Source organism: Symsagittifera roscoffensis, chromosome 2 (genome assembly GCF_963678635.1).
Source record: "Symsagittifera roscoffensis chromosome 2, txSymRosc1.1, whole genome shotgun sequence".
Taxonomy (NCBI): Eukaryota; Metazoa; Xenacoelomorpha; order Acoela; family Convolutidae; genus Symsagittifera; species Symsagittifera roscoffensis.
In genome coordinates, this window is record NC_087063.1 from 10071710 (window position 1) to 10085153 (window position 13444).

Genomic DNA, 13444 nt, shown 5'->3' on the forward strand with positions numbered 1-13444 from the left:
TCCCAGGATGTAAAAATTAGTCGTGGCTCCCAATATTGTATTCAGTGGTGTGATTTTGTGCCTCCTGATTAGTAGTGCTAAATACTTTGTGGAAATGGTCTTCTTATTGTGTCATGGTAATGTTGGTGTTTCGTTTTTAACATGAAACAAGAATTTACAAAAATTGAGAGATAATTTCTGGGTTTGTTAAAATTCGAAAATAATGATTTTTTATTTACAACAAATCTTCAACAATTGGACTATATTTTGAATTTAGGAAATTTGCCTGAAGAAAAGTCAGAAGAGATTTCAAAAAACAATTTTTTATCCTTGTTGAGACGAATTGCATTTTTTTGCAGAACGAAATAAACTCGGTTTTTGAAGCGTTCAGCATGAGTTTATGGCTCTGAAAGAAATTAGACTAATATAATCGAGTTTGTTGCGGTCTTGATAAAGCTGAAACGGACTCTTGGCAAGTATTGATTACTTAATAATCGTCTGCATTCTGTTATAATTTGGTTTCAATAAGTACATGAAATCCAAAATCATTAACGTATAGTTTCACTAAAAGCAGGCACATGATTGTCCCTTGAGGTGTACCTCTTCATAGTTCTAAGGAATTAATAATTTATTTTTTTAAAGGACTTTTGTAGACGTTTTTGTCCGCTCGAGTCACGCCATCTATTTTTGCTAGGCTGGGAGGGATTAAATGGGAAAAACGTTATATTTAGAATAAAATTTCTGGTGGCCGAACGATATTATTTTTTGGGTTTTTCCGTTTCAGATAACAGAATGCCACCTGAATAGATAGTAAAAGAGAATGAGTAATCCTAGTAGCTCAAATTTGCAGTCGTCATCAAAAGACGAACCAGTCAGCTCATCGCTCCAAAAAAATGTGAAAAATGATGCCCCTAAACTTCGGAAACTGTCTATTGATGGCGATTCAGACTATGAGGATAGAGGACCAGAGGATGAATCCCTTGAAATGGCTAGACGTGCTTATAATCAACAATTATCAGACGCTTTTAAAGTAATTCAGAAAAAAGTTATGATTTCCTTTTGAAAAGAAACCTTGTAATGACTACATTGTATTTTATTGTGTCAGTTTCGGTTTTGGTTGAGTCTATCTATCCTTTATTTAAATGCGGGCTTAACTATCTAACAATGTTAAAATTTTTTCATATCGCTTTTGCATTTTTGGTTTGACGAAGGAATTTTTGCCGTTTAAGTTATATCGAAGAAATGCATAAGAACTAAAATACATAGAAAGAGCTCTATACTTTATATAAGGGGGTGCAGATCGCTGCGCAAAGTTTAATTTATCGACAACTCCATTAGCGCTATTGTAGACGAAGGACGGCTAAGATAAATTAACATTACGACGATGCATTTAAAGCTGATTTATGACTTCATTGATAAAATGATACAGTTTGCTGATATATATGCATTTTTAAAACGCTGGTATGGCCCTATTTAGCTTGTGCACTTACCGCAACTAAACGGAAGGGCCTCTTTTGTAATTTAGTTTTTTTAAGTTATATCGTATGTTGCAATGCTTGAGAATTTTTCAATTTTTAAGTTTGTCACTGCTGAGCTAATTATATGAACCGAATGTAAAGCTGTAGTTAAATTCCACCATTGAGTGTTGGGTAAAAGGGGGGGGGGTTCATCCATCTATCTATATCAATCTATACATTATTTTATTATAGTGACTATAGTGGGGCGCTGTCAGGGTTAGCTCGGGGGCTGCATGTCTTGCCTCAAAATTTGTCTGCTCAATAACGTTCATATTTCGTGTTGTGATGTTTCTGATTTTTGAGAAATTTCCGAAAAAACTCGAAATTTCCAACAGATTTAGTTGAAAAAAAAAACGGTTAAGTTGAATTTGTTTTCAAACTGTTGAATTTACGAAATAGTAAGCGTTGTTGTTTACCCCTGTTTTTTCTTGCGGTTGACTTTAATCTCGTGGTTTTTTCAGATGTTTCATATATAAGCAATTTTCACATTCATAAGTCTGTTTGAAGCACCGGATATGCAAGTTACGCACTAGTATTTATGTTTCAGGCAGTTTCAGGGTATTAGCTCCCAGCCTAGTAGCAAAAAATTTATAGCCCACACTTCCGCAGTTTGCCATTTTTATTTGTATTTAAAAAACTATAGTTGTGCTTTCATTCATAAGTGAAGTGCATTCGAAGAAGAGGAAGAAATTTTTAATATTTTTCAGAATATAGCCAAATTAATTGCCCACTATACGTCCATTCCAAAACTAAAACTTTTAATGAATCGATGTTTTTTTATGTCTTTGTTCACTCTCAAATTTGAGATATTCCGATTATACTTTTTTGAGGCGAATTGTGACGTCACATTTCTGAGAAATGCTGAAACGGCCACTTTGGAGAAAAACCAGAAGAAAATCAGAACAACAATAGTTGCAGTGGAAACAACTACGAAGAAACAACGACAAATAGAATTAGAAATTGTCAGAAATTGCTCAAAAATTGTAACGATTGTGCCGCTACAATCGTTACAGAGCAATTCGCACGAACCAGGAAGGGTGTTGGGATGACGTATCCAGGCTTTCCAAAAAAATAAGGACGTTATTTCCCCGATTCCAGAATCCGGAGGGGTCTCGGGCCCAAAACTCAAACTGTTTTATATAAATTTTTAGCTTCCTGGTCATGTCCTGAATTGAATTTAATTAACATCCGGATTCATTTTCAGATAATGAGAAGCTAGGAGTTGAGGGAAAGGGTTGATCCATCTTCGATGCAGATGATGATTTTTATCTACTGAACAAAAACAATAGTAATATAATAAATAGTAGTAGCTCTGTTTTTAGGAGTGACCTCGTGGTCTGGGGATACTGAGACCCAGCCATGAGCTCACTATACTTGCATATAATTAAGTTAATTTGAGTGTTTTGACCGAAGCCGAAAGCAGTAACGTTTTTGTCGACCCGATGCTAGAAAGACCACCAAAAGAACTGGCTTTGGTAAAGACGTTGAAAAGCATCTAGAGCTATGTTTATACACTAGTCGGTAGTTTTAGAACCTACCTTTATTTTCCGTCGATATGTACTTCCGGGCAAATGTTACAGTTCTTTCTGGTTTTTCCTTCATTTTCTCGTCTTTTTTTGTATTTTTGTTTCATCTTAAGTTTTTCGCACGTTTTTTGTTTCTCTAGTGCCCCCCATACTCGGTTAGCTAAGCCTCGTATCTGAAAGCGTATCGAGAAAATTTTTCCAAGTTTGCCCAAAAAGCTATCAGGGTACGACCAGAAGGTGGACACGTTCCATTTGAACCGTATCACCGGTACTCTAGAAAGGGCATGTAGCACGGAGCTGCGTCAAGTGGGTTTTATCCCGTAGTCATGATGTCGTAAGACAACCAGAAGCGCCAAAACACACAAAGTAACAGTCGTCCGCTTCTGTCACGTATGAGGCTGAGAAAAAAGGCCCTACAGCCATTGGCACTATCTCTCGTGATGTGTACCTCATTCTGTCCGAGCCAAATCGGATCGTTCAAGACATGGGACTATAAAATCGTTTTACAGCTTAAAGGCCACTACCAAAAACCCCATCATAGAAACAAAATCGCTAGATACCTAGAACAAGCGAACACGGCTAGAAACTTGGATGAAATTTTAATTAGAGCATTAGTTTTTATTGGACAGTGTATTTTTGATCCAATTCAGATGGATCAACCTAAAACCCGCCTTGTTTCAACATGACTGTTTAAAATTACCCTCAGGAAATTAACTTAAATACTCACATAGTGTCGCGACTCTAGAATTAAATAAATAGTGTTAGTGAAGTAACTCGGGAAGTTTAGGAAATAAGTAGTTTTAACTCAAGAAGTTTTATTGTTCTGGACCATTGGGAAACTTCACTTGTCTACCTGCCCATTCAAGGTTCTCTCATGCCCAGCGATAATTTTTTATCGCAGGAATTCGCGATGTTCTCTGTCGAGAACAAGACAGCTCTAATCGAATGGATTATTTCCGTAAAATTGCGAATACCAGTTTTATACTAGAAGAAATTCCAATCAAGTTTCCTGAAATTATGATTGGAGTCTTCTGATTTTATTGACTTCTTGTTTCAATAGCCGCGATAAACGTGAGATGACATGATCGATTCGTAATCGATTTGAGATGACATTGATCGATCGAACACACGGGGAAGTTCTTTTTTCTAGACTGGGGGGAAATTTGGTGGTAACCTTTAAGCTGTAACATCTCCCTGAACCTTGAGCCAATGGTTATTGGGCCTATTTCTCTTAAACTTATCTGTGAGGTAAGCGGACGACTGTTACACCGTTGGGGGATTTTCTCAATACTTCTGTTAGTTCTGGTTAAGGTCTGTTCTCTTTTAGGTACAGCTACGTTCCCAGGATGTAAAAATTAGTCGTGGCTCCCAATATTGTATTCAGTGGTGTGATTTTGTGCCTCCTGATTAGTAGTGCTAAATACTTTGTGGAAATGGTCTTCTTATTGTGTCATGGTAATGTTGGTGTTTCGTTTTTAACATGAAACAAGAATTTACAAAAATTGAGAGATAATTTCTGGGTTTGTTAAAATTCGAAAATAATGATTTTTTATTTACAACAAATCTTCAACAATTGGACTATATTTTGAATTTAGGAAATTTGCCTGAAGAAAAGTCAGAAGAGATTTCAAAAACAATTTTTTATCCTTGTTGAGACGAATTGCATTTTTTTTGTAAGGTCGGTCTTGCCTTTCTGATAGTTTCATTAGCTTCTTCTGATGGGTCTCTTTGACTGTTGCTGTTTGTCTTTGTCCCTTAAGACCTAAATATTTAATTACCGAAGGCCAAAACTTCTCATTTACACCCCTCTGCACTGCGCCTCTCGCCCTTTCTAGTTTGACTTCAACCTTTTTCTCATCTGTCCTTGCCTTGTTTATCTCCGTTCTTTGAAGTTTTGTCTGAAAACTGTGTACCGCTTGGTTCGAAAACACCCCATTTTCCGGTACCCTGAACCTCAAAAAATCAGGTATAAAGTCGTTTTCTAGACAAACTCTCAAAAATTTAACACGTTGGTGACAGTTGATAAACTTAACATATATGGACGCATAATCACGAACTAATTTCCAAATGAGTTTGTTTTTCAAAGTCCAAATCAAGAATGGAGGTGGGAGTACAACTGTGCTCATTGGTTTGCAGGCCACGAGGAATAAACCTCACGTTACACAAAGCAACTCAAATACCACAAGTTTCACTCACCCTCTCCCTTGAAGCCTCCTCGTCAGTCCGACCATTAGTTGCTTCGCCTATGTTCACCAGTCTTCTTTTCTCCGCCCTCCTTCTCGATTGAGATTTCTTTTTCGTGTTTGAACGAAGCTTGGACAAGACAGCTGGCAGGTTGTCTTGGTGTTTCAACACAATCCTCAAAGACTTTAGCTCCAGTTGGATGTCCTGGTGCAGTGCCTGATATTCGTTGACCAGCTCCGTTCTTCTCTTCCTCTTTGAAATGAGACACTTTGTATTAGGAATGACAAGAATAACCGAGCTGATCAGCTGGTTCCTGATATCCGGTGTACCGTTTCTCTGACAGTATACAATTGCGCTGATATTTGTCAGTGTCTTCAGGATTTCTGTCAATTCCTCTGCAGTGCAAGCTCTGAAATTGTTTGTGCGGTGGCTGTTGATAGAATTTATGATGATGTCGTGCCACACCACCACTTGACGTTTTTCTGCTAGAGGTGCCCTGCAGAGTAGGCTTGCGAGGTTCTTCTGTGGGTTCGTGGTGTTCGGGTTTAAAGAAAGTCCCGGAATAGCCAAAATTTTGGGTAGAAATTGTTCTTTTTCCGGGTTGCTTAGTTGTTCCAGGCTGTGGTAGAGTGAGCTAGCTGCTACAATGTAGACCATTTCAATTCTAACATGGTAAAATATAAAAAGATTTTTCAACTAAAAAGATTTCTCCACTAAAACAAGGGAAAAATAAATTTAAAATTACGTTACAAAGGAGTAGTACATTACTAGAGGTAGTGTCTTTGAACCTTGAGCCAATGGTTATTGGGCCTATTTCTCTTAAACTTATCTGTGAGGTAAGCGGATGACTGTTACACCATTGGGGGATTTTTAACAAGAAACAGGAATTTACAAAAATTAAGAGATACTTTCTGGGTTTCTTAAAATTCGAAAATAATTATTGTTTAGATACAACAAATCTACAACAATTGGACTATATTTTGAATTTTTTTTGAGAATGCGTTAAAATTGTAAATTCAAACAAACGTTTTCGCACATTTTGTACATCTTCAGGTTCAAAATTCTAAACTATCTGTACAAAATGATCAAAGATCATAAAAAGTGTCACACACATCATTACTTCAAAATTTTAAAAATTCAACCAATCAAAACTTTACAAATATCACTGAAATTATGTAACAATTTTTATGTAACATTTTAAAACATTTTGTCACAAATTTCTGAAAGTTTTCTTCATTTTTGTTTTTAAATTTTCGTTTTGTGGCTAATTTTTATGCTAACATGTAAGTTGTTTCAAAATTTTGTTGTTTTAGCCAGAATTTTTCGATTCTGGAACTATAGCCTTAGTGTCAGCTCCTTACTTCTAAACTCGTCGCGCGTGTTAATTGCCGGTCTCTCTTTCCTATTGTGCAGGGCCTCTAATGTAAGTAACTTGATGCTGCTGGACGCCTGGTCGATTATTTTCCAATTAAACTCAGACTTACCACGCTCACTACCACACTGCCTTATATGCTGTCCAACTGGGGTATCCTCTTTTCGGTGTTCCTCAATCCTTGTGGTGAGATGTCGGACCGTCTGGCCAACATAGATGGATTTGCACCCACAACATTCAAGTCTGTACACCACTTTTGATTTCAGTTCTCTGGAAAAAGAGGATTTTGGAGAGGGCATACAAGTTTTCAATTTCCTCGTCGTGAATATTATCAGCGCATTGGTGATATCGCACACTTTTTTTTGCTAATGTCTGACTGTGATTCCCCCTATATTGGACCATCAAGATGGGTGGTGAATCACTGCTATAATCACAGGGCTTCTTTTTCTCAGCCATGTTCTTTTTGTTTTTGCCCTCGCTGATGATCTTTTCAAGGGCATGGGATGCAACCCGCGACGATCAACTTTCCGGATATTGGTTATCCAACCACTGCTCACGGTTGATTTTCATGGCTTTATCATATTCTTCCCATGTTGACGTACTGCGGAAAACCCGGCGAACAGTTCCTTCAATCACACTTCTCTTGTACTGAAGGGGGCGCAGCTTCTAAAATTGAGTATGGTACCTGTATCTGTTGGTTTTTGATACCACCCACAGCTAATTTTCCTGCTTTTGTCAATACTAATTTGTAAATCCAAAAATGCCAAAGTTCCGTTTGTGTTTGGTGTCTCTATTGTGAACTGTAAGTTTGGATGTAGTAAGTTTGCAGCCCGTAGCACTTTTTCAGGATCACCCTTCACTGTTCTCACTATATCATCAACGTAACGGAGAAACAATTTAGATTGTTGCCCTGACTTATTTTTCTCCCTAATTGCGATGCATTGTCTGCAGTACCAGACGGTTTCACTTATATTTCGATACTCATCATCTGATATATCACCGCATTTTACGTGATACCAGTTCAAACAGCATTCACATTCTACACCTTTTGACCTGTACGTGACTTTCTTATTGCACTCGGGACATATTCCGTGAAGATCTTTCTCGGGCAAAAACATTTTGGGAATATCCCTTGATAGTGCAGTTTCGTACTGCTTCAGCCAAAGATTTGCTAAAATAATGGCAAGAGATGCCCCCATTGCCAAACCATCTTTCTGAACGTACCATGTTTCATTGCACTTGAAATGGACTTGACTAACTGCCATGTTCAACAGTCTCTTCATGGTTTTCCTAGCAATTGATGATGGTTCATCTTGCTCATACAGTTTTCTCAGAGCTATGTCTATCGCTTCTTTCAGTGGAACATTTGTGTACAAACTCTTCACATCTAGAGATATCAAGTTTTCATTGGGCTCAAGATTAGTGCTCTCTAAGATTTTTCTCGCATCTAGTCAGTTGGTTTCGATGTTTGCGGCCTCAATTTTCTCGAAAATTTAGCAAGAACTTTGTTCGAGTTATAATAAGAGCTACCAGGCAAGGAGAGGACCGGTCTTAATGGGGTGTTCACTTTATGCACTTTCGCCAACCCATAAAGCCTGCCGGGCTGCCCCCCAGTAGACCTCATCCTTGTGTAGAGACTCTCACTTATTTCATCTTTTTTCCTCATAGCCAACAACTCCTTATTGATGTCTCTTTCTATCTTCAAAACAATCGCATCACTTGTTCCTTTACTTTTGCTGAATTGATTTGAATCTAATGTATCCGACAACTTGTTCTCGTAGGTGTCCTTTCTCATTACACAAAAAACCCACGCCTTTGTCATACGGTACCGCAACTAATCCATTACTCTTCAGATACTTTCGGGCCTTCTCAACGCTTTTGTCAGATGGTGTTTGTTTCACCCTCTTAGCATAGGCTTTTGCCACAGCTTCGATCTCACAAAGGGCCTCCCCGGGGACTTTACGATTTTTGAGATCCGATAGAAAGATGTCAATGTCGGCGAGAAAGTGTGTCTCATTAAATTTATCCCTGACGGGATGCTTTGGCCCTAATGCCAACACTTTTTGTACCCAATTTGGTAATTCAACATCATCAAGAGCTCTTACCGAACCCTCACCTTGCTTCCCTAGAGGTCGGTCTTGCCTTTCTGATAGTTTCATTAGCTTCTTCCGATGGGTCTCTTTGACTGTTGCTGTTTGTCTTTGTCCCCTAAGACTTAAATATTTAATTACCGAAGGCCAAAACTTCTCATTTACACCCCTCTGCACTGCGCCTCTCGCCCTTTCTAGTTTGACTTCAACCTTTTTCTCATCTGTCCTTGCCTTGTTTATCTCCGTTCTTAGAAGTTTTGTCTGAAAACTGTGTACCGCTTGGTTCGAAAACACCCCATTTTCCGGTACCCTGAACCTCAAAAAATCAGGTATAAAGTCGTTTTCTAGACAAACTCTCAAAAATTTAACACGTTGGTGACAGTTGATAAACTTAACATATATGGACGCATAATCACGGACTAATTTCCAAATGAGTTTGTTTTTCAAAGTCCAAATCAAGAATGGAGGTGGGAGTACAACTGTGCTCATTGGTTTGCAGGCCACGAGGAATAAACCTCACGTGACACAAAGCAACTCAAATACCACAAGTTTCACTCACCCTCTCCCTTGAAGCCTCCTCGTCAGTCCGACCATTAGTTGCTTCGCCTATGTTCACCAGTCTTCTTTTCTCCGCCCTCCTTCTCGATTGAGATTTCTTTTTCGTGTTTGAACGAAGCTTGGACAAGACAGCTGGCAGGTTGTCTTGGTGTTTCAACACAATCCTCAAAGACTTTAGCTCCAGTTGGATGTCCTGGTGCAGTGCCTGATATTCGTTGACCAGCTCCGTTCTTCTCTTCCTCTTTGAAATGAGACACTTTGTATTAGGAATGACAAAAATAACCGAGCTGATCAGCTGGTTCCTGATATCCGGTGTACCGTTTCTCTGACAGTATACAATTGCGCTGATATTTGTCAGTGTCTTCAGGATTTCTGTCAATTCCTCTGCAGTGCAAGATCTGAAATTGTTTGTGCGGTGGCTGTTGATAGAATTTATGATGATGTCGTGCCACACCACCACTTGACGTTTTTCTGCTAGAGGTGCCCTGCAGAGTAGGCTTGCGAGGTTCTTCTGTGGGTTCGTGGTGTTCGGGTTTAAAGAAAGTCCCGGAATAGCCAAAATTTTGGGTAGAAATTGTTCTTTTTCCGGGTTGCTTAGTTGTTCCAGGCTGTGGTAGAGTGAGCTAGCTGCTACAATGTAGACCATTTCAATTCTAACATGGTAAAATATAAAAAGATTTTTCAACTAAAAAGATTTCTCCACTAAAACAAGGGAAAAATAAATTTAAAATTACGTTACAAAGGAGTAGTACATTACTAGAGGTAGTGTCTTTGAACCTTGAGCCAATGGTTATTGGGCCTATTTCTCTTAAACTTATCTGTGAGGTAAGCGGATGACTGTTACACCATTGGGGGATTTTTAACAAGAAACAGGAATTTACAAAAATTAAGAGATACTTTCTGGGTTTGTTAAAATTCGAAAATAATTATTGTTTAGTTACAACAAATCTACAACAATTGGACTATATTTTGAATTTTTTTTGAGAATGCGTTAAAATTGTAAATTCAAACAAACGTTTTCGCACATTTTGTACATCTTCAGGTTCAAAATTCTAAACTATCTGTACAAAATGATCAAAGATCATAAAAAGTGTCACACACATCATTACTTCAAAATTTTAAAAATTCAACCAATCAAAACTTTACAAATATCACTGAAATTATGTAACAATTTTTATGTAACATTTTAAAACATTTTGTCACAAATTTCTGAAAGTTTTTTTCATTTTTATTTTCACATTTTTGTTTTTTGGCTAATTTTTATGCTAACATGTAAGTTGTTTCAAAAAAAACAAAATTTGAAACAACTTACATGTTAGCATAAAAATTAGCCACAAAACGAAAATGTGGAAAAAAAATGAAGAAAACTCTCAGAAATTTGCGACAAAATGTTTTTAAGTGTTACACAATAGTTGTTACATAATTTCAGTGATATTTGTAAAGTTATGATTGGTTGAATTTTTAAAATTTTGAAGTAATGATGTGTGTGACAATTTTTATGATCTTAGATCATTTTGTACAGATAGTTTAGAATTTTTAAAACCTGAAGATTCACAAAATATGCTAAAACTTTAGTTTGAATTTACAATTTTAACGCATTCTCAAAATATTTAGATGTAAAATTTTGAATTTAGGAAATTTGCCTGAAGAAAAGTCAGAAGAGATTTCAACAAACAATTTTTTATCTGTGCCATTCTGCCAGATAGACACAGTGCAACCTTCCGGCGACACGGAAAAAGACGAATGAAGGCCTTAGTAACGAAAAAGTATTGCGAAGGAGGGTAGGAATATTCTAGAATTTTTATTTTAAAATTTCGATTGAAGAGTGAATATTTCTCAGAAATACGAAAAGACGGCCATTTTGACTGAAAAGGACGAAAAAACAGAACAACGACAAATATTGTGGAAAACGGTCGCACAAGAGACGAGAAATACGAAGCCTCTTATCGTGGCAACAACACACGATAAGACTCTTAGCAGTGGAAATTGGTGGAGAAGGAAGCTTCAGTGGGGAAGGAATATTCCACGGAACCCTCCCGTGCCACAAATTGGAGGAGATAAGAACGTTATCTCAGGAGGATTACGGGAGCGGAGGCTTGGTCCCCCAGAGACTGTTTTTTTTGAAGGGACTATATAAGACTGACTTTGTAGCTACTTGGATGTCGTAGAACTCTGAATTAACACCGGTATAATTTGATATTTTAGAATATGAGTAGCTAGAAAGAGGAAAGGGTCAATCCATCTCCAATGAATTTAAAATAGAACTGTCACACAAAAACATATTAAAATAGGTTGTTCGAGCCGTGTTTTTAATAGCAATCACGTAGTCTGAGGATCCGAGACTCAGCTATGTGGTTGTGTTCGCATGTAAACGAAAGCTGATCAAAAGTCGTTTGACTGATGGCCTAAAAATAGTAACTTTTTACTTAGCCCTAAACAGACCAGAAAATCAACTGGCAAGGTCGAGACGGTGAAAAACGAGTAGAATTAAGGTAACTGACGCCTGCCAGTCGTTAATATGTACTTTTTCTACGCTCCGTCGCTGTGTAGTATTTGGGCGAATGTTACATAGACGTTTTTATGGCGCTCCTGGGTGGGCCTGTCAAAGGCAAAAGACCATCATGATCAGCAAGCGTTTCAGCGACTAACCCTCCGCTCCGGGCGTATGCCCGAGTTAGAGGCCCTAATGACCGTTATTGTACTAGGGGGAAGGTGCGTACCGTCCGTCTAGTACTATTTAGCTTTTAACTTAGTTAACACCGAAAATTCCGGGGGCCGGAGGGTTAGGTGGGAAGTCATGAGCCCGCTTGTTCCAAGGTCCCGGGACCAAAAACAATTAAAGAGAAAGCGTAAAACCAAACAAAAATAGTGTATAACCAAGAAAAAGCCAAAAATTAATTTATTTGAAAACAAAAAAGTACAAAAAACAGTAAAAAAATCCAAAAAAGACCAAAAACAGTAAAAAACATAAAGTGACAGTTTATATGTTATTTTCGGACGAGATGTGATCTGACCTTCCTATTTGTTGTTGTTTCAGATTGATCTATATCATTTCTGATAGAAAGATTGTGTGTTTTGGTGAAGGGTTGGATACCCTCCCTTGAGTGTAATTTGAGTATTTAAGCACGTTAATGGTGATTTTGCCGGTGACCGGAGGGTAGAGCGGCAAGCTGACCGATGTGTTCCACACTCAACAAGGACATCGGGGACAACATCGACAACGACTGTTGGGTATCGTTGAAACAATTTTAGTATCGTTTGGGTACTATTTCATTAAAACTTAAGTGGTGGGGGGCACGATTGGCGCGGTCCGATTGTACCCTCCATCGATTACAAATTTCCGAGTTAAGGGTCTTAATTCGGGTATTTTAGTGCAAAAGAGGGTATAGTACTATTAATTAACGACTACTAATAGGTTATTCTCCTTATTATATATTACTTATCTCCTAATTGGACCCAAGAAACACCCAAATTTTGTCGAAAATTATCGATTTTTGACAAACTATAGACCCCCAAATTTTTGGATATCCGAGCTTTTCCGAACAGCAAAAAGCTTTTTGCATAGGGATAAGTTACGTAGTTCGATCCCCCTAACTAGAGAAACCGCGTGAGAGAAGACTCAGTAGAAGTTGGAAAAAACCAAAATTTTTGATCAAAATTTCGATAATTTTCTGAATTTTGTCAATCTGTTTTGGGGATTGAGTTTTTGAGTTTTTAGAGTTAGAGCAATAAAATTTTTTGTGTTAGGAGCGTGCTAGCATAACGTGCTCGGCTGTCAGAAAAATTCTTGAGTAACCCTCCGACTAGCTCCGTAGATAGAGCTAACGACTTAAGGATTGGAAAAGGAAGGAATCGGAGGGTCCAAATTTGATAGTTATTGGCCAAATTTTTGTCTCCATACCAATTTTGATCCGGTTTTTTGCACTATTCCAGTGCTGTACAGGGCTACTACGCTCATTTTAATTGTTTTTAGGCACTTTCAATAGGAATTGCGGAAAACGTTTTTCAGAACCTACATAGGTGGTGAAAAAAGCCCATTTGGACAAACACGTTTTTGGAAATTTCTCAAACTCTAGCCAACCGATTGGGATAATTTTGGTACCATAAGTCGACGTTTTGGACCACTTTTCCGGACCTTAATCGTTTTTGGGTTGACAATCTCGGAAAATAAAATTTTTTTAGAATTTGTTGGCTCGGAGGGTCCAAATCACAGGTAAC

General features: G+C 37.9%; 1 protein-coding gene across 1 annotated transcript in view; it reads left to right on the plus strand.

Annotated features, from left to right (window-relative positions):
- Positions 1 to 767: 767 nt before the first annotated feature.
- Positions 768 to 13444, plus strand: part of LOC134840060 (uncharacterized) — a 38317-nt gene continuing 25640 nt past the window's right edge. The window contains exon 1 of the mRNA XM_063855713.1: positions 768 to 1009. Coding sequence (XP_063711783.1) covers positions 800 to 1009 — 210 coding nt within the window. The 5' untranslated portion in view covers positions 768 to 799. The remainder of the gene's footprint in view (positions 1010 to 13444) is intronic.